At 39.2% G+C, this 20081-nt stretch overlaps 1 protein-coding gene across 7 annotated transcripts in view; it reads right to left on the bottom strand.

Annotated features, from left to right (window-relative positions):
* ANKIB1 (ankyrin repeat and IBR domain containing 1) overlaps positions 1 to 20081 on the bottom strand; it is a 157497-nt gene that overhangs the window by 102306 nt on the left and 35110 nt on the right. The window contains exon 1 of one of the 7 annotated variants that reach the window (XM_070787153.1): positions 7884 to 10827. The exons of 1 other annotated variant lie outside the window; for it this stretch is intronic. In XM_070787153.1, the coding sequence (XP_070643254.1) occupies positions 7884 to 7934 (51 nt within the window). In that variant the 5' untranslated portion in view covers positions 7935 to 10827. Of the gene's footprint in view, positions 1 to 7883; positions 10828 to 20081 lie in introns of those variants that run through there. 5 more of the 7 variants (XM_070787149.1, XM_070787148.1, XM_070787154.1 and 2 more) reach the window with 5 other exon arrangements.

Genomic DNA, 20081 nt, shown 5'->3' with positions numbered 1-20081 from the left:
GAAATCTCAAACTAGCTATGTAATTGTAACTACCCTTCTAATGCCTCAGGTTACATCTATACAGTAAAAGGAAATAACCATTTCTTAAGGAAAATAGTCAGGATTATGAGAGTTACTTATTTAAGTACCTACCACAGACCTTGGCTAGTATGCTTAATAAATGCTAATTTTGTTCCATTCCAATAAATGTTTCTGAATCTAGTCTTCAGCCATTATCAAAACCAGTCATAAAGGAAACAGCCTATGCAAAGGAAGGTATGAAACAAAAGGTTTATTCAAATGGTGAGTACTGCTAATAGAATATAAAACTGAAAATAGGTTGTGGCCAGACTAAGAAATGTGTCCTTTAACCGGTAAAGAATGGACGAAAGTGAAAGTGAAAATCACTCAAAGAGTAAGAAATATGTCTTTCCCTAATTTCCTGATTATCTTTTAATTGTGAAGGGCTCTATAATTTTTTTTTCTTCTTCATTTGGTGGCTCAGAGGTTAAAGCGTCTGCCTCCAATGCGGAAGACCCGGGTTCGATCCCTGGGTTGGGAAGATCCCCTGGAGAAGGAAATGGCAACCCACTCCAGTATTCTTGCATGGAGAATCCCATGGACGGAGGAGCCTGGTGGGCTACAGTCCACGGGGTCGCAAAGAGTCGGACATGACTGAGCGACTTCCCTTTCACGTTCTATAATTTTTGCTTTTAATAAGAAAGAAATATGTCTTTCTTATTCTTTATTTTTTGTGGATATAAGGTAACACTTCAATAGTATATGTGACATTTAAACTATACCTCCACTTGTATTAATTAATGTTTGCACTCAGGGATTTTTGTTTACAATGAATTATACTATGGCTCAAATTTTAAAAATTACAGTAAGAGGGTTAAGCTCAAGGGTCATATGTTAGGGGGGTGGAGGTGCATAGAACCAGCTGCTACAATAAGTAACCTTACAAGGGAGTGTAAGATTCCTCAATAGACTCTTCCAGTTCAACACTGTATTTCTAAAGGTTATCTTTAGTACCAGTTAAATTAAGAGTAGGAGCCAATTACTTTGTTGAAGCCAACCTTCAGCCCATAATAATGACTTTAAAAATAGTTTACTTTTGTAGTAAAAGGTAACATATTAGGAGATAGATATTTATTTTTAAACAACTTCATCTTCTATAAAGGATTTCTGGGAGTAGTTTATTAATTTAAGCGCACTTGAGTTTTTGAGGCAGTTTATTAACCTATCAATGAGGAAACTGGGAGACATGCACTGAATCACAGAAGTAGAAAAGACTATATTTAAATCATACCAGCCTATCTTTCCAAATAGGAAAGCTTTTGAACATTCATGGGTTGTTGCTTGCCTTCATCATTATCTTATTGCTCTTGTCCAAGTCTAATGCTTCAGTAAGACTGAAATTTATACTACAGAATGTACAGTTTACAGTACCTCTAAACAAAGCGAGGTTTAGTGCAGGTATCAGCAAACTTTTCCCATAAAGACCAGATAGTAAAGTATCTACTTGTGAGTCATATGGCTCCCTGAGTCATATGATCTGTCTTAAGTACTCAACTCGGCTGTTACAGCTTGAAAGCCACAGACAGTATCTAATCGTAGAATAGCTGCGGTTGTGTTCTATAAATTTAATTTACAAAAGTAAGATCCGAGATGTGGTCCATAAGCTGTAGGTTGCCAGACAACCCCTGATGTGGTGGAAGGAAAATAGCAGGTTTGGAATCCCACATCTACTTGTTAGTACTAATAACACAAATCATTTAACCTCTCTGTACCTTAATTTTTTCTTATGTGAAAAAGGTGTAAGGCCACCTACCCTGTGGAATTGTCAAGATTATCTAGGTTAAGTATGTAATACAGTGCATAGTAGGTACTCACTAAATTTTATCTCCTTCTCCTATCTGCAAGCCATTGGTTAAGAGTTGCTGCCTTTAAAGAACTCAATACTCGAATTCTTTTCAAAAGACAGTGAAACCTTAAGAAAAATGTCACCTACTCTAAGTTTTATATCAGAACTGATATGTACCTGGTAGTCTAAACTTCATCATTTATTAGGGGTCTGACCTTTGACAAGATAAAAACTATGTATTTTTTTCAACAGTCTTCTGTATCAAAGTTAACTCCTCTTTCACTTATTTTCTAGGTCACTGCCAGTATTAACAAAGGTCTCTCCAGTGTAACTGCACTTATAAATACTAAGTGAAAGGTATACAAAATTTAGAACAAAGCCAGAGCAGGAGACAGAATCTCACACTGGAGGTACATGGAAACACACACATACACACATATAAGGCAGGGAGCAAGAGGTCTTTTGGAAAAGACCCTGATGCTGGGAAAGACTGAAGGCGGGAGGAGAAGGGGATGACAGAGGATGAGATGGTTGGATGGCATCACCAACCGCATGGACATGGGTTTGGGTGGACTCTGGGAGCTGGTGATGGATAGGGAGGCCTGGCGTGCTGTGGTTCATGGGATCGCAGAGTCGGACACGACTGAGCAAATGAACTGAACTGAGGAGGTCTTACTCCAAAATGTTGCTACAAATGCAATATAGTTAAGTGATTTGGGAATTAGCTTACCTAACTGCATATTAAATTGAAGTCAAGTGTGGCTTTAATCTTGGTGGCTTCCTGCAACACGTTCATGAACATCTATCTGCAGTCTACAGCAAAACTTGTGGGTATTAGAGAATACTATCCAAATGATCTGAGCTGAGAAAAACCTCTTAACTAAGACAGCAACTTCCCTGTAAGATGTATTCCAGAAATAAAATGTCCAGACAAACATGAAAGTATTATGCTGACAACTCTGGAAAACTCGCTGCGGCAGTTTGGCTGCCTGAGGTTTCTGAGCAACCAAGGAAAGAGATAATCCAGCAAATTCTGGCTGCTGCCGGATACCATTTATATCTATACAGCTTTCACTGTATGGAAAAGGATGCTGCAGTTAGTAAAGAAATGAAAACAGCTGCAAAGGGCAGCAACTGAGTGCCTCTTTTTGCCAAACTGGCAGATGAACACTGAAAACAGCTAGCATGAGGTCCATGGTGGAAACTGTTCAAACACGGGATACAACCACTGCACAGCATCACTCTCAGAGTTATTCTATTTCCTATTACAACTTAATTCTCTGCAATGATCAGAGGATTCTAAGTTCTAAACTCCCCGCTAGTAAAATTTTCAAGTAGCTACAATTTTTCTTAGACGGTATTCAGCTTTCATACATTTGACTTTACAACCACTGAAAATATGTAGTGCTCAAAATGAATATTTTGGGCTCTCATGTTAAGATAATGTCAGTGAAGAGCTCAATTTTATAACTTTGGCATATCTGGTTATTTAGCAGTGTTTGCTTTCATAATTTTTGAATACCATATTGTCTTTATTTCCTGAACATAGGTAAAAATGTTAAGTTGGAAGCATTTTAGTGTGCTGTGAAGAAATAAAAAAGATAAATATAACACACCATTTACAAAAGGTTAGAAATTTGTAAACAAATATTAAGAAGTAATAATTATGAGATGAAAACAAGATGGTGGAATAGAAAAGACTTGAGCTCACCTCATCTAGAACCTACCAAAAAAGATACTGTAGCTCCAAAGACAAAGAAAAAGCCACAATGAGATGGTAGGGGGCAAATTCATAATATAATCAAATCACAACTTGCAAACTGCAAAATACTTATATCATGAAGTTCTCCTACAGAAGAGGAAGTTCTGAACCCCATATCAGGCACCCCCCTCCGGGAAGGACTCATGCAAGGACTCATGCGCTCTAGGATCTAAGGTGAAGAAGTGACTCCACAGGACCCTGGGAGGTCTTTGAAAGGTCTCCTGAGGAAGCGGGGGTCGGCTGACGCTCACTTGGGGACAAGGACGCAGTGCCAGAGGCCCCAGGTGGGGGCTCTTCTGGAGGTCACCATTTTGGCACTGGAACCTTGTCTCGCCTGTAGGCGCCAGTGGTGGGATGCCTCAGGCTAAAAAACCAACATGGTGGGAGCACAGCCCTACCCAACAGCTGACAGGTGGCCTGACGTCCTCCTGAGCCCACAACTGCCTCTCCACACATCCCTTGACAGAGCCTTGATAACCAGAGGGCTCAGGCGCCAGGCCCTGGACCAATCTCATCCACCAGGGGGCACATAATCCAGTAATCATGATACCTACTCAAAGGTGTTGAAAACCCACAGCCACACAAAAACCTGCAAATGGCTATTTTCTGTAGTTGTTTAATCACTCATGCATATCCAACTCTTTGCAACCCCATGGACTGTAGCCTGCCAGGCTCCTCTGTCCATGTGATTTTCCAGGCAACAATACTAGACTGGGCTGCTATTTCCTTCTCCAGGAGATTTTCCTGACCCAGGAATGGAACCTGTGTCTCCTGCACTCACAGGCAGATTCGTTACTGTTGAGCAACCAGGGGAGCCCACTTGGATGTCTACGGCAGCTCTATTCATAACTACCAAAAACTTGGGAGCAAATAAGATGCCCTTAAGTAAGTAAATGAATAAATTAACTGTGGTACATGCAGACAATGGTATAGAATTCAGCACTATAAAGAAATGAGCTATCAAATTATGAAAACACATGAGGAACCTTAATTGTACATTAGTAATAAAGAGAAGCCAAAAGGCTACCGACCACAAGATTCCAACTACATGACATTCTGGAAAAAGATAAAACTATCCAGTTTTAAAAAGATGAGTGATCACCAGGGCTGGGGGCAAGGGAAGGCTGAATTGCTAAGAGTCAGACACGACTGAGTGACTTCACTTTGACTTTTCACTTTCCTGCATTGGAGAAGGAAATGGTAACCCACTCCAGTGTTCTTGCCTGGAGAATCCCAGGGACGGGGGACACTGGTGGGCTGCCGTCTATGGGGTCGCACAGAGTCGGACATGACTGAAGTGACTTAGCAGCAGCAGTAGCAGCAGTGAATTTTTAAGGTATTGAAAGTATGCTGTATGATATTCTAATGATGGAATATCATTATATTAACAATATAAATAATACATGCATGTTATAATAATTAATATATTATTTATACATGTCTATATTATTAGTACATGTATCCAAATCTACAGAATGTTAAACACTTAAGAGTGAATCCAAAGGTACGCTGGATTTTGAGTGATTTTGTCGTGTTAACGTAGGGTTCACCAGCTTAACAAGTCGGCCATTCTGGTGAGTACTGCTGATAATGGAGGGGACCATGCATGCATGGGGTTAGGGGTGTGTGGGAAACCTCAGTGTCTTCCTTTTAATTTTGCTGTGAAACTATAAAGCCCTAAACAAGAGATTCTTTAAAAAAAAAAAAAAAAGACCAGAATCTTAATCTTTATGTTAATCTCTGGGCATTTGCTTCCTTGACAATACAATGAACACGAGTTACTGTGAAAAATAAAACTGAAAGTAAAGTATTTAGCACAGTGACTAACAAAGAAGGCATTTCATAAGTCTGTGTACTTTCCCTTGGGTGTGTGTGCGTGTGTGTGCGCTTTTCCCAGAAGCCACTTCATAATTACTTATTGGTTCAGAACTTTAGGATAGTTGAAAGAGTTAGAAATTTAACCAACAGATAGGTTGTAAATGACTGTCCAAATCTAAGTTGTGAGAAAACTTCCAAATAATATTTTATCATTATGTACTTATAACTCATTTCTGAATAGTGCTGGAAACTAAAATTACTTAAGTAAACCAATACACATGCATTAAAAAGAAACAAACAGAAAAGACAAGGAAATATATGCCAAGGACACAGGATAAATTTATGTTAGCCTTTTATGACAACTAAATTAAGGAATCTAAATAACATTAGATGAGATTTCTAAAATTTATAGGGAACTCACACAACAATCAATCCACATTCACTGCTGGTGTGCCTGTGTGATGTAGTTTCCATAATGAAGGGATATTTTACCTCACTTGAAAAATGTTAGGTTAAAATTAGTTCATTTTAAACCAAAATTTTCATTAGTTCAGTTCAGTTGCTCAGTCGTTGTCTGACTCTTTGCGACCCCCTGGACTGCAGCACGCCGGGCTTCCCTGTCTATCACCAGCTCCCGGACTTTACTCGAACTCATGTCCATGGAGTTGGTGATGCCTTCCAACCATCTCACCCTCAGTCGTCCCCTTCTCCTCCCACCTTCAATCTTTCCCAGCATCAGGGTCTTTTCCAGTGAGTCAGTTCTTCATATCAGGTGGCCAAATTACTTACACGTACTTATAAGTATACTTATAAGTATTTCATACTTCTACAAAATTGACAAATATATTATTTAATATTGTTAAAAAGGTTTATTCCCCACTATCAAGATCCTGATTTTAATTTAGGGTGTTCTGCCCACAGGAAATTCAAGACTAAGAGGAAATCAATTCTTTTTATGCAAACTAATGTTCTCTCAAGGTTTTCCTATTAAAAATGAGCTTAAAACTTCATAATGATTCTTATAATTTACAATGTTAGAAAGCTCTAGGGAAAATTTTAAAAATTAGAAGAAAAAGTAACACTGAAAGTATGTGAGTACCTAAAATCTATGACTTTAAACAGTATATTCTAAATATACATTACTAGTATTAGAATTACGCTACACATAAATGATTCTTTTAATTGTTACTATCATAGTTTTTATTTACTATGTTGAGTATAAGTCGAAAGTATGGTACTGTCTGGTCTTTCTAACTTCTGAAACTGTGTATGCATGTTAAAAATGGAATCAAATTCCAATTTTTGGAGTTTTAAATTTTGTAACATTTACAGATAAACATCTGATCTCTCAGCATTGGAAAGTTATTAGCATCATCTACTATAGAACCGTACGAAGAGAAGTGGAGAAAACAAAAGAAGGGAAGCTGCCAGTTTTCTTCTCCTGTCTTTTATTCATAATAAGCTATCTGAAGATCACCAACAGGGAAAAGGATGAGTGATTGATAATCTCTGATGTCAACACCCTACTTATATATTCAAGTGAGAGGGAAACCCAGGGGGTAACAAAGCTTGGATCTTGCTTGCTGATCATCCTCCAGATAAAAGTGAGATAAATAAAAACATCATTGTTTTTCTATTTCCCAAATATAAAATGGATCCCTTTTCCAAAATTTCATTTTCAGTTCCTTGTATGGAACTTAAAACCTAATTTTAGAAACTGCTTCATTTTATTTCTAGAGCGTATCTAAAGAAAGTTATTTCAATGCATGAAAATTCATAAACTAAGTGTTCATAACTCAAGAAATAACAGAACTTACAATCTCCTCAAAAAAGAAAAATCACTAGAAATACCTAAAATGCAATAAATGAATTACACTTCAAAATAAAATCACAATGAGTTTTAAGTCTTAAAAAAAAACTTTTCAATATCTCTTATCATAAACTAGTCAAATAGAGTATTATTTTAACTTTCAATTTAAGAGGAGAATATATGTCCACTTGAATCTAAAATATACAAAAGAAAATTATTCTAACACTCAAACACACAAGTAGCTCAACTGCTTTAAAATTTTCAATTTCCAAGAAACTATGAACAAATGTTTCTCAGTTTAGCTTCCAATTAAGTAAATTATGGTAAATTCATTCAACAGAATGCTGGGATACATTAATTAAAATCATTTTTATAATTTTATATTCTGTGGAAAAAAGCCTTTACCATAAATGTTATATATACTATCATCACCACTTAAAAAATATATATTTATAGAAAAAGACTAAGGAAATACGTATTACCCTATTAACTCTGAAGGGAAGAATTATGCCAACTGTACTTGGAATTCTTCCTCTATTCTTCTTGGCATTAACAAAAAGTATTTAAAATAGATCTACTAACAATGGACATAATAGGGAGAACTTGACAAGAATATAGTAACAGTAGGATTTTAACACTCCACTTACCATCAATGGACACATGATCCAAACAGAAAACCAACTGGGACACAATGGCATTACATAACAAACTAGACCAGTTGTAATTAACAGTTACAAAATATTCCATCCCAAATCAGCAAGATACATATTCAAGTTCACATGGAATGCCATCCAGAATAGGTCATCAGGCAAGTCCCAACGAATTTAAAAGGACAGAAATCATATCAAGCATCTTTTCTGATCTCAACAGTATAAAACCAGGAATCAAATACAGGAAGAAAAATGGGAAAAACAAAAACAAATAGAGACTATACACCTCAGAAAACAAGAAAAATCTCAAATAAACAAGCTAAACTATCACGTAAAAGAATTAGAAAAAGAACAAACAAAACTGAAAGTCAGCGGAAGGAAGGAAACAGTAAAGATCAGAGACAAAAAAAAAAACAAACTAGAGAACCCCTCTACAGAGAAAGGAAAAGAACAACGAAACGAGTTCTTTTTTTCAAAGATAAAATTATTAAGCCTTTACACAGGCTCGTTAAGAAAAGACAGAGGACCCCAATAACAAAATAATAGGTGAAAGAGGAGAAATTACAATCAGTATCACACAAACATAAACAATCATAAGAGAATACTATGAAGAGGTAAATGCCAACAAATTCAGCAACCTGGAAGAAATGGATAAATTCCCGGAAACATACAATCTTGCAAAAATGAATCAGGAAGAAACAGATAATTTGAATAGACTGATACTAGTATTAAAACGGAGAAGGCAATGGCACCCCACTCCAGCACTCTTGCCTGGAAAATCCCATGGACGGAGGAGCCTGGTGGGCTGCAGTCTACGGGGTCCCTAAGAGTCAGACATGACTAAGTGAATTCACTTTCACTTTTCACTTTCATGCACTGGAGAAGGAAATGGCAACCCACTCCAATGTTCTTGCCTGGAGAATCCCAGGGATGGGGGAGCCTGGTGGGCTGCCGTCTATGGGGTCACAAAGAGTTGGACACAACTGAAGCAACTTAGCAGTAGCAGCAGTATTAAAACTGAATCAGTAATCAAAAACCTCCCAACAAAGAAAAGTCCAGAACCAGACAGCTTCCCAGGTGAAGTCTACCAAACATATAAAGAAGAGTTAATACCTACCTAGCCTTCTCAAATTATTCGGAAAAACTGAGGAGGAGGTCACACTCTCAAGTTCATTCTAAAGTCCACCACTACAGATATCAAAACCAGACAAAGACACTATGAAAACGAAAATTATTTCAATATCCTTGATAAATATAGAGGTAAAAATCCTAAACAAAATATTAGCAAACCAAATTCAACAATATACAAAAAGGACCATAAATCATGGTCAAGTGGGATTCATTCCGGGGATGGAAAGATGGTTCAACATCTAAAAATCAACCAATGGAATGAATCATGTTAACGAAACAAAAAATAAAAGTCACATGATCATCTCAACAGGTACAGACAGACCACCTGACAAAATTCAACTTCCCTTCATGAGAAAAAACCTCAACAAAGTTGGCATGGAGGGAACATATCTCAACATAACAAAGTTCATTTATAACAAACCCACAGCTAATTCATATTAAAAGGCAAAAGTAAAAAAACAATCCCAGTGATGGCAAAAGTAAAAAAACAATCCCAGTGACCACTGCATCAAAAAGAATGAAATACCTAGAAATAAACACACCAAGAAAGGAAAAACCTACAGTCTGAAAACTAGAAGACATTGATAAACGAAATGGAAGATGATACAAATAAATGGAAAGGCATTCATATTCATAGACTGGAAAGATTAACATTGTTTAAAGGTCCATAAACCTAAAGCAATACTTATCAAAACAACTCTTGACAAATGTCACAAAACTAGAACAAAAAATCCTAAAATTTTCTGGAACAGAATCACAAAAGGCCCCAAATAGTCAAAGTAATCTTGAGAAAAAAGAACAAACCTGGAGGTATCACACTCCCTTAACTTCAGAATATACTAAATGCTACAGAATTAAAAAAAAAAAAAGCTAAGGCTCAGTTCAGATCAGTCCTGTCTGACTCCTTGTGACCCAATGGACTGCAGCACGCCAGGCCTCCCTGTCCATCACCAACTCACAAAGTTTACTCAAACTCATGTCCATTGAGTCGTTGATGCCATCAAACCATCTCATCCTCTGTTGTCTCCTCCTGCCTTCAATCTTTCCCAGCATTAGGGTCTCGTCAAATGAGTCAGTTCTTTGCATCAGGTGGCCAAAGTACTGGAGTTTCAGCTTCAGCGTCAGTCCTTCCAATGAATATTCAGGACTGATTTCCTTTAGGATGAACTGGTTGGAATTCCTTGCAGTCCAAGCAACTCTCGAGAGTCTTCTCCAACAGCACAGTTCAAAAGCATCAATTCTTCAGCACTCAGCTTTCTTTATAGTCCAACTCTGACATCCATACATGACTACTGAAGTCATAGCTTTGACTAGATGGACCTTTGTTGGCAAAGTAATGTCTCTGGTTTTTAATATGCCGTCTAGGTTGGTCATAACTTTCCTTCCAAGGAGTAAGCATCTTTTAATTTCATGGCTGCAGTCACCATCTGCAGTGATTTTGGAGCCCCCAAATATAAAGTCTGTCATTGTTTCCTCTGTTTCCCCATCTATTTCCCATGAAGTGATGAGACAGTATGCCATGATATTAGATTTCTGAATATTGAGCTTTAAGCCAACTTTTTCACTCTCCTCTTTCACTTTCATCAAGAGGCTCTTTAGTTATTCTTCACTTTCTGCCATAACGGTGGTGTCGTCTTCATACCTGGGGTTATTGATACTTCTCCCGGTGATCCTGTTTCCAGCTTGTACTTCATCCAGCCCAGTGTTTCTCATGATGTACTCTGAATATAAGTTAAATAAGCAGGGTGACAATATATAGCCTTGATGTACTCCTTTTCCTATTTGGAACCAGTCTGTTGTTCCATGTCCAGTTCTAACTGTTGCTTCCTGACCTGCATACAGGTTTCTCAAGAGGCAGGTCAGGTGGTCTGGTATTCCCATCTCTTTCAGAATTTTCCACAGTTTATTGTGATCCACACAGTCAAAGGCTTTGGCATAGTCAATAAAGCAGATGTAGATGTTTTTCACGAACTCTCTTGCTTTTTTGATAATCCAGCAGATGTTGGCAATTTGGTCTCTGGTTCCTCTGCCTTTTCTAAAACCAGCTTGAACATCTGGAAGTTCACGGTTCACGTATTGCTGAAGCCTGGCTTGGAGAATTTTGAGCATTACTTTACTAGCATGTGAGATGAGTGCAATTGTGCAGTAGTTGGAGCATTCTTTGGCATTGCCTTTCTTTGGGATTGGAATGAAAACTGACCTTTTCCAGTCCTGTGGCCACTGCTAAGTTTTCCAAATTTGCTGGCATATTGAGTGCAGCACTTTCACAGCATCATCTTTCAGGATTTGGAATAGCTCAACTGGAATTCCATCACCTCCACTAGCTATGTTCGTAGTGATGCTTAATAAGCACCACTTGACTTCACATTCCAAGATGTCTAGCTCTAGGTGAGTGATCACACCATCATGATTATCTGGGTCATGAAGATCTTTTTCGTACACTTCTTCTGTGTATTCTTGCCACCTCTTCTTAATATCTTCTGCTTCTGTTAGGTCCATAACATTTCTGTCCTTTATTGAGCCCATCTTTCCGTGAAAAGTTCCCTGGTAACTCTATTTTTCTTGAAGAGATCTCTAGTCTTTCCCATTCTATTGTTTTTCTCTATTTCTTTGCATTGATCGCTGAGGAAGGGTTTCTTATGTCTCCCTGCTATTCTTTGGAACTCTGCATTCAGATGTTTGTATCTTTCCTTTTCTCCTTTGCTTTTTGCTTCTCTTCTTTTCACAGCTATTTGTAAGGCCTCCTCAGACAGCCATTTTGCCTTTTTGCATTTCTTTTTCTTGAAAATGGTCTTGATGCCTATCTCCTGTATAAGGTTATGAACCTCTATCCATAGTTCATCAGGCACTCTATCAGATCTAGTCCCTTAAATCTATTTCTCACTTCCACTGTATAATCGTAAGGGATTTAATTTAGGTCATACCGTTATGGTCTAGTGGTTTTCTGTACTTTCTTCAATTTAACTCTGAATTTGGCAGGAAGGAGTTCATGATCTGAGCCACAGTCAGCTCCCAGGCTTTTTTTGCTGACTGTATAGAGCTTCCCCATCTTTGGCTGCAAAGAATATAATCAATCTGATTTCAGTGTTGACCATCTGGTGATGTCCATATGTAGAGTCTTCTCTTATGTTGTTGGAAGAGGGTGTTTGCTATGACCAAACAAACAGTTCTCTTGGCAAAACTCTAAATTTGCCTGTTATTCCAGGTGTTTCTTGATTTCCTACTTTTGCATTCTAGTCCCCTATAATGAAAAGGACATCTTTTGGGGGTATTAGTTCTAGAAGGTCTTGTAGGTCTTCATAGAACTGTTCAACTTTAGCTTCTTTAGCATTACTGGTTGGGGCACAGACTTGGATCACCGTGATGTTGAATGGCTTGCCTTGGAAACAAACAGATTTCACCCTGTCGTTTTTGAGATTGCATCCAAGTACTGCGTTTTGGACTCCTTTGTTGACTATGGTGGCTACTCCATTTCTTCCAAGGGATTCTTGCCCACAATAGTAGATATAATGGTCATCTGAGCTAAATTCACCCATTCCAATCCATTTTAGTTCGCTGATTCCTAGAATGTCAATGTTCACTCTTGCCATCTCCTGTTTGACTACTTCCAATTTGCCATGATTTCTGGACCTGACATTCCACATTCCTATGCAATACTGCTCTTTCAGCATTGGACCTTTTGTCTATCACCAGTCACATCCACAACTGGGTGTATTTGCTTTGGCTCCATCTCTTCATTCTTTCTGGAGTTATTTCTCCACTGATCTCCAGTAGCATATTGGGCACCTACCAACCTGGGGTGTTTATCTTTCAGTGTCCCTTCTGCCTTTTCATACTGGTTTGCCATTCCCTTCTCCCGTGGACCACATTTTGTCAGAACTCCGCACCATGACCTGTCCGTCTTGGGTGGCCCTGCATGCATGGCCGTGAGGAGATACCCTGGTTCAATGTCAGGAGCGCCAGCTGCGCTTCACTGGAGCAGCAGTGAGGAGATACCCTATGTCCAGGGGCAAAGGAGAAGTCCCAGCAAGATGGTAGGAGGGGCGAATTTGGATTTAGGGTTGGACCCCATTCCCGCCAGAGATGCTCAGAGGCCTTGGGCAGGCCTTGTGTGCACCGGGACCCGGGGACCCCACAGAGTCTGGGACAGAACTGTGTTTGAGCATCTCCTGTGGAGGTACAGGTTAGCGCTGGACTGCTGCTCTGGGTGGGCAGACTTGGGTATGCAATAAACCCTCTTGGCGGAGGTCACCACTGACCCCACCATAGAGCTGCCAGAGCTTCCACAGGACCAGGAAAGTAGGCTCCTGGAGGGCACAGGTGGAACCTTGTGTGAGCCAGGACCCAGGAGAGGGGAGCGGTGACCCCATGGGAGACTGACCCAGACTTGCCTGTTGAGTGTCCGGGAGTCTCCAGTGGAGGTATGGGTCGGTGGTAGCCTGCTGCAGGGATGGGGGCACTGGGTGTGGCAGTGCATGCATGGGATCTTTTGAAGGAGGTCACCACTGTCTTCATTACCTCCACCATAGTTTGGTCCCAGATAAACAGCAGGGAGGGAACACAACTCCACCCATCATCAGGAAATTGGATGGACTTGCCCATCAGAACAAGACCCAGTTTCCCCCTCAGTCAGTCTCTCCCATCAGGAAACTTCCATAAGCCTCTTATCCTTCTCAGAGGGCAGACAGACTAAAAACCACAGCAAACTAATCAGTCTAATCACATTGACCACTGCCTTATTTAACCATCCATGGGATTTTCCAAGCAAGAATACTGGAGTGGGTTGCCATTTCCTTCTCCAGGAGATATTCCCAACCCAGGGATTCAACCCGGGGCTCCTGCACTGTAGGCAGACGCTTTACCATCTGAGCCACCAGGGAAGTCCAGCATAAAAATCAGTTTCTCTCTACTGAGCCCAGAGAGAAACTCATGCACTTATTGTTAATTAACCGATGATAAAGAAAGCAAGGCAATGCCAAAGAATGCTCAAACTACCGCACAATTGCACGCATCTCACGTGCTAGTAAAGTAATGCTCAAAATTCTCCAAGCCAGGCTTCAGCAATACGTGAACCGTGAACTTCCTGATGTTCAAGCTGGTTTTAGAAAAGGCAGAGGAACCAGAGACCAAATTGCCAACATCCGCTAGATCATGGAAAAAGCAAGAGAGTTCCAAAAACACATCTATTTCTGCTTTATTGACTATGCCAAAGCCTTTGACTGTGTGGATCACAATAAACTGTGGAAAATTCTGAAAGAGATGGAAATACCAGACCACCTGACCTGCCTCTTGAGAAATTTGTATGCAGGTTAGGAAGCAACAGTTAGAACTGGACATGGAGCAACAGACTGGTTCCAAATAGGAAAAGGAGTACGTCAAGGCTGTATATTGAAACCCTGTTTATTTAACTTATATGCAGAGTACATCATGAGAAATGCTGGACTGGAAGAAGCACAAGCTGGAATCAAGATTGCCGGGAGAAATACCAGTAACCTCAGATATGCAGATGACACCACCCTTATGGCAGAAAGTGAAGAGGAACTAAAAAGCCTCTTGATGAAGGTGAAAGAGTACACTGAAAAAGTTGGCTTAAAACTCAACATTCAGAAAACGAAGATCATGGCATCTGGTCCCATCACTTCATGGGAAATAGATGGGGAAACAGTGGAAACAGTGTCAGACTTCATTTTTGGGGGCTCCAAAATCACTGCAGGTGATTGCAGCCATGAAATTAAAAGACGCTTACTCCTTGGAAGGAAAGTTATGACCAACCTAGATAGCATATTCAAGAGCAGACACATTACTTTGCCAACAAAGGTCCATCTAGTCAAGGCTATGGTTTTTCCAGTGGTCATGAATGGATGTGAGAGTTGGACTGTGAAGAAGGCTGAGCGCTGAAGAATTGATGCTTTTGAGCTGTGGTGTTGGAGAAGACTCTTGAGAGTCCCTTGGACTACAAGGAGATCCAACCAGTCCATTCTGAAGGAGATCAGCCCTGGGATTTCTTTGGAAGGAATGATGCTAAAGCTGAAACTCCAGTACTTTGGCCACCTCATGCGAAGAGTTGACTCATTGGAAAAGACTCTGATGCTGGGAGGGGTTGGGGGCAGGAGGAGAAGGGACGACAGAGGATGAGATGGCTGGATGGCATCAGCGACTCGATGGACGTGAGTCTGAGTGAACTCCGGGAGTTGGTGGTGGACAGGGAGGCCTGGCGTGCTGTGATTCATGGGGTTGCAAAGAGTCGGACACGACTGAGCGACTGAACTGAACTGAACTGAAAGAAAGCAAGAATATATAATGGGGAAAAAACAATCTAGTCAAATAAGTAGTGTCAGGAAAACTGAATAGATAAAAGAATGAAATTAGAATATTTTATTGCACCATATACAGGATAACTCAAAATGGATTAAAGGCCTGAAAATATAACCTAGAAGAAAATACACAATATACTCTGACATAAATCTTAACCATGTTTTTTTGAATCTGTTTTTTCAGGCAAAAGAAACTAAAGAAAAAATAAACAAATGGGACCTAATTAAATGTACAGGCTTTTGCACAGCAAGGGAAACCATCAATAAACCCAAGAGTTCCCACTGAATAAGAGAATATATTTCCAAATGATATGTGTGATATGAGACTAATGTCCAAGATATATAAATAGCTAATAAAACTCAATACTGGAAAAACAATTAAAACATGGGCAGAAGACCTGAATAGACATCTTTCAAAGAAGACATACAGATGATCAATAGGCACATAAAAAGATGCTTAACATGACTAACCATCAGGGAAATGCAAGTCAAACTTACAGCGCGATATCATCTCACGCATGTTGGCATGGTTATCATCCAAAAGATACCAAATAATAAATGCTGGTGAGGATGGAAGAAAGGGAAATGTTGGTGGAAATTTAAATTGGTACATCCACTATGGAAAACAGAATGAAGGTTCCTCAAAAGATTAAGTACAGACTACCATATGATCCAACAATTTGAGATTTGGGTATGTATCCAAAGAAAATGGAAACATTAATTTAAAAAGATATATGCACTGCAATTTCACAGCAGCATTATTTATAACAGCCAAGATATAGAAGCAACCAAAAGTGTCCATCAACAAATCAATGGATAAAGATGATGTAATAAATATATAATGGAATATTTATCAAAAAGAAAAAAGAAATCTTGTCATTTGCAACAATGTTAATAGAATTGGGGGATATTATGCTTAGTGAAGTTAGAGAAAGATAAATACTGTATGTTTTCAATTATATGTGCAATCTAAAAATTAAACAAATGCAGAGGGTGTGGAAAACAGGGAACCCTCTTACACTGCTGGTGCGAATGTAAACTGACAGAGCCACTATGGAGAATAGTCTGGAAATTCCTTTAAAAACTAAAAACAGAACTACCATATGACCTGGCAATCCCACATCTGGGTATACAACTGGATAAAACCATTAATTCAGAAAGATGTATGCACACCATTGTTCACTGCAGCACTACTTACAACAGCTAGGACATGTGTGTGTTAGTCTCTCAGTCGTGCCTGACTCTTTGTGACCCCATGGACTATAAACCACCATGGACTATAAACCAGGTTCCTCTGTCTATGGGATTCTCTGGGTAAGAATAATGGAGTGGGTTACCAGTTGCTCCTCCAAGGGATCTTCCCGATCCAGGGATCAAACCAGGGTCTCCCACATTGCAGGGAGATTCTTTACCATCTGAACCACCAAGGAAGCCTAGCTAGGATATGGAAGCAACCTAAACGTCCATCAGCAGAGGAATGGGTAAAGAAGATGCAATACATACATATAACTAAATATTATTCAGCTGTAAAAAGGAAAGAAATTGTGCCAGTTGCAGAGATGTGGATGGACCTAGCCACTCATAGAGAATGAAGTAGAAAGAAAAAAGCAAATGTCATTTAGTATCACTTCTATATGGAACCTAGAAATTGATACAGATGAACTTAATTATAAAGTAGAACTAGAGACACAGATGTAAACAAACTTATGGATACCAAGGGGGGAAAGAGGGGTAGGATGAACTGGGAGGCTGGGATTGACATATATACTACTATGTATAAAATAGATAACTAAAGAGAACCAATTGTACAGCTCAGGGAACTCGTGCTCTGTGGTAACCTAAATGGGAAGGGAATTCAAAAAAGAGGGGATATATGTATAGCTGATACATTTTTCTATACAGCAGAAACTACCACAATATTGTAAAGCAACTCAGTTGAGTTCAGTTCAGTTGCTCAGTCGTGTGTGACTCTTTGCGACCCCATGAATCGCAGCATGTCAGGCCTTCCTGTCCATCACCAACTCCCGAAATTCACCCAAACTTATGTCCATTGAGTTGCTGATGCGATCCAGCCATCTCATCCTCTGTCGTCCCCTTCTCCTCCTGCCCCCAATTCCTCCCAGCATCAGGGTCTTTTCCAATGAGTCAACTCTTCGCATGAGGTGGCCAAAGTACTGGAGTTTCAGCTTCAACATCAGTCCTTCCAATGAACACCCAGGACTAATCTCCTTTAGGATGAACTGGTTGGATCTCCTTGCAGTCCAAGGGACTCTCAAGAGTCTTCTCCAACACCACAGTTCAAAAGCATCAATTCTTCGGTGCTCAGCTTTCTTCACAGTCCAACTCTCACATCCATACATGACCACAGGAAAAACCATAGCCTTGACTACACGGACCTTCGTTGGCAAAGTAATGTCTCTGCTTTTTAATATGCTGTCTAGGTTGGTCATAACTTTCCTTCCAAGGAGTAAGTGTCTTTTAATTTCATGGCTGCAATCACCATCTGCAGTGATTTTGGAGCCCAAAAAATAAAGTCTGACACTGTTTCCACTGTTTCCCCATCTATTTCCCAGGAAGTGATGGGATCAGATGCCATGATCTTAGTTTTCTGAACTTTCAACTTTCATCAAGAGGCTTTTTAGTTCCTCTTCATTTTCTGCCATAAGGGTGGTGCACTAGGGATGTACAAAATGATAAATATAATCAACACTGCTGGATGTTACAGATGAAAGTTGTTGACAGCAAATTATAAGAGTTCTCATCACAAGAAAAAAAAATTCCTATTTCTTTAATTCTATGTCTATATGGGATGAAGGATATCACAGCAAGTTTAGTGAGCATCCTTTATCTCATATAGACATACTTTAATGATGTATATAAATTAAATATTGTGCTATACACTGAAAACTTATCCAGTGTTGTATGTCAAGGAAGGAAGCGAGGGAGAGAAAGAAAGAGAGAGAGAAAGAAAAAGAGAGAGAAAAAGAAAGAAAGGGAGGGAGGGTTGGAAGAAGAAAAGAGGTAGATAAACTATGTTCATAGATTGGAAGACTAAACACAGAATTGCAGAAATCCTAGAATATACTCAGCAAACTTGAAAAAAGGGATGGTGAGACAACTTAATTATCTGTTTTCAAGATGGTGTCATACTAGCATAAAGGTTTAGCAAATAGATTAATGGAACAGAATAAAGTCCTCAGAGATAGAATCAATAGCATTAGGGTGCCGGGACAATTCAATAGAGGAAAGGTAAGTCTTTTCATCAAATGATACCAATTAATAGATATCCATTTGGGAAAAAAACTGAACCTTCACCCTTATCTCAGACGATGTGTTAACAACAGATCCTAGATCTCAGTGTAAAACTTAAACTGACAAATCAGTATACAGAATGAATTAAGAATTTCCATTAAGTGATATGAACAAAAACCAAAAGGATACAGTGACAGACTACAATATTGTTTCCAATTATTCACTTCTCTTTCTATAGGAGGATTTTACTTCCTTGCCATTTACAGCAGTGTTGGCCATTTGATCTGCTGTGGCCAATGAAATGAGTAGAAAGGAGCGTGACGTTTCTGAACCAAAGCTTTAGAGTCATCTTTTTCTCAATGCCGTAAGACCCAGGCAGTAGCTTCTCCTCCAGCCTGGGTCTCAGAAGTAAGACATGAAGCAAATCTGAGCAGATCTGTAGCTGACATGTAACTGAATAAAAAAATGTTTGTTGTTATAAACCACTTAAATTCTGCAGTGATTTGTTTTTGTAGCATAATTTGTCACAAGCTAACTATTATAGGACTGAACCAACAATTCACAGTAAACCCCAAAAACCTATAAACATGGCTAAAACAGAAAAAGTTTATTTTTATCAAGTAACTATAAATCAGGAAGGAGGTAGCCCAAAGCTCTTATCTAACCTATAAACTACATGATGTCACCAATGTCCTGAGCTCCCCCAATTTTGTACTCTGCCATTCTTAGCTTGTAGTTTCATTCTCATGGTTGTAAAATGGCTGTAACAGCTCCAGACTGTACCCCTGTTATATCTTATTACGCTGATCTAGATCACATAGCTATCAGTACCTTCACGGGGAACTGGAGAAGAGTTTTCACCTTTTAAAGTTTCCATAGTTGAACAGGAAGAAAGAAAAGATTTAAAAACAAAGGTTGGGTCAGCACACATAGAGTGTGTGGCACAGATGCCACTTCCTCTTACTAGACTAGCAGAAGGGCCTGGAAATGAGCTGAAGTGCTGTATTACTGGTGGGAAGTATAATCTGAAACAATAATTTCATTATTTTAAAGTATCTGTTCATGTTGAAGATATCATAGGCCTAGAAAACCTACTTTTATATATATATACTTATATAAACTTATAATCTATATGTATTCTTATATAATATATATTTACTTTTATATTTAAATGAGGTATAACAAGGCCAATTTATTTCTTTTGATAAACTAAAAATGTGTGTGTTAATTACTAGTCATGTCCAACTCTTTGAGACCCTATGGATGGTAGTCTGCCAGGCTTCTCTCTCCACGGGATTCTCCATGCCACAATACTGGAGTGGGCTGCCATGCCTTTCTCCAGGGGCTCTTTCCAACCCAGGGAAAACCCACATCTCCTGCATTATAAGCAGATTCTTTACCCACTGAGCCATCAGGAAAGCCTAGACTAAAAGTGTCAAGAGTACATTTATGTATGAAAAGTAGTTCTGTGGAATTTTTATTTCCATAAATAAGCAAA

Source organism: Bos indicus, chromosome 4, assembly GCF_029378745.1.
Source record: "Bos indicus isolate NIAB-ARS_2022 breed Sahiwal x Tharparkar chromosome 4, NIAB-ARS_B.indTharparkar_mat_pri_1.0, whole genome shotgun sequence".
Lineage (NCBI taxonomy): Eukaryota > Metazoa > Chordata > Mammalia > Artiodactyla > Bovidae > Bos > Bos indicus.
Note: the sequence above shows the minus strand (reverse complement) of the source record. Positions and strands in the feature narration are given on the sequence as shown.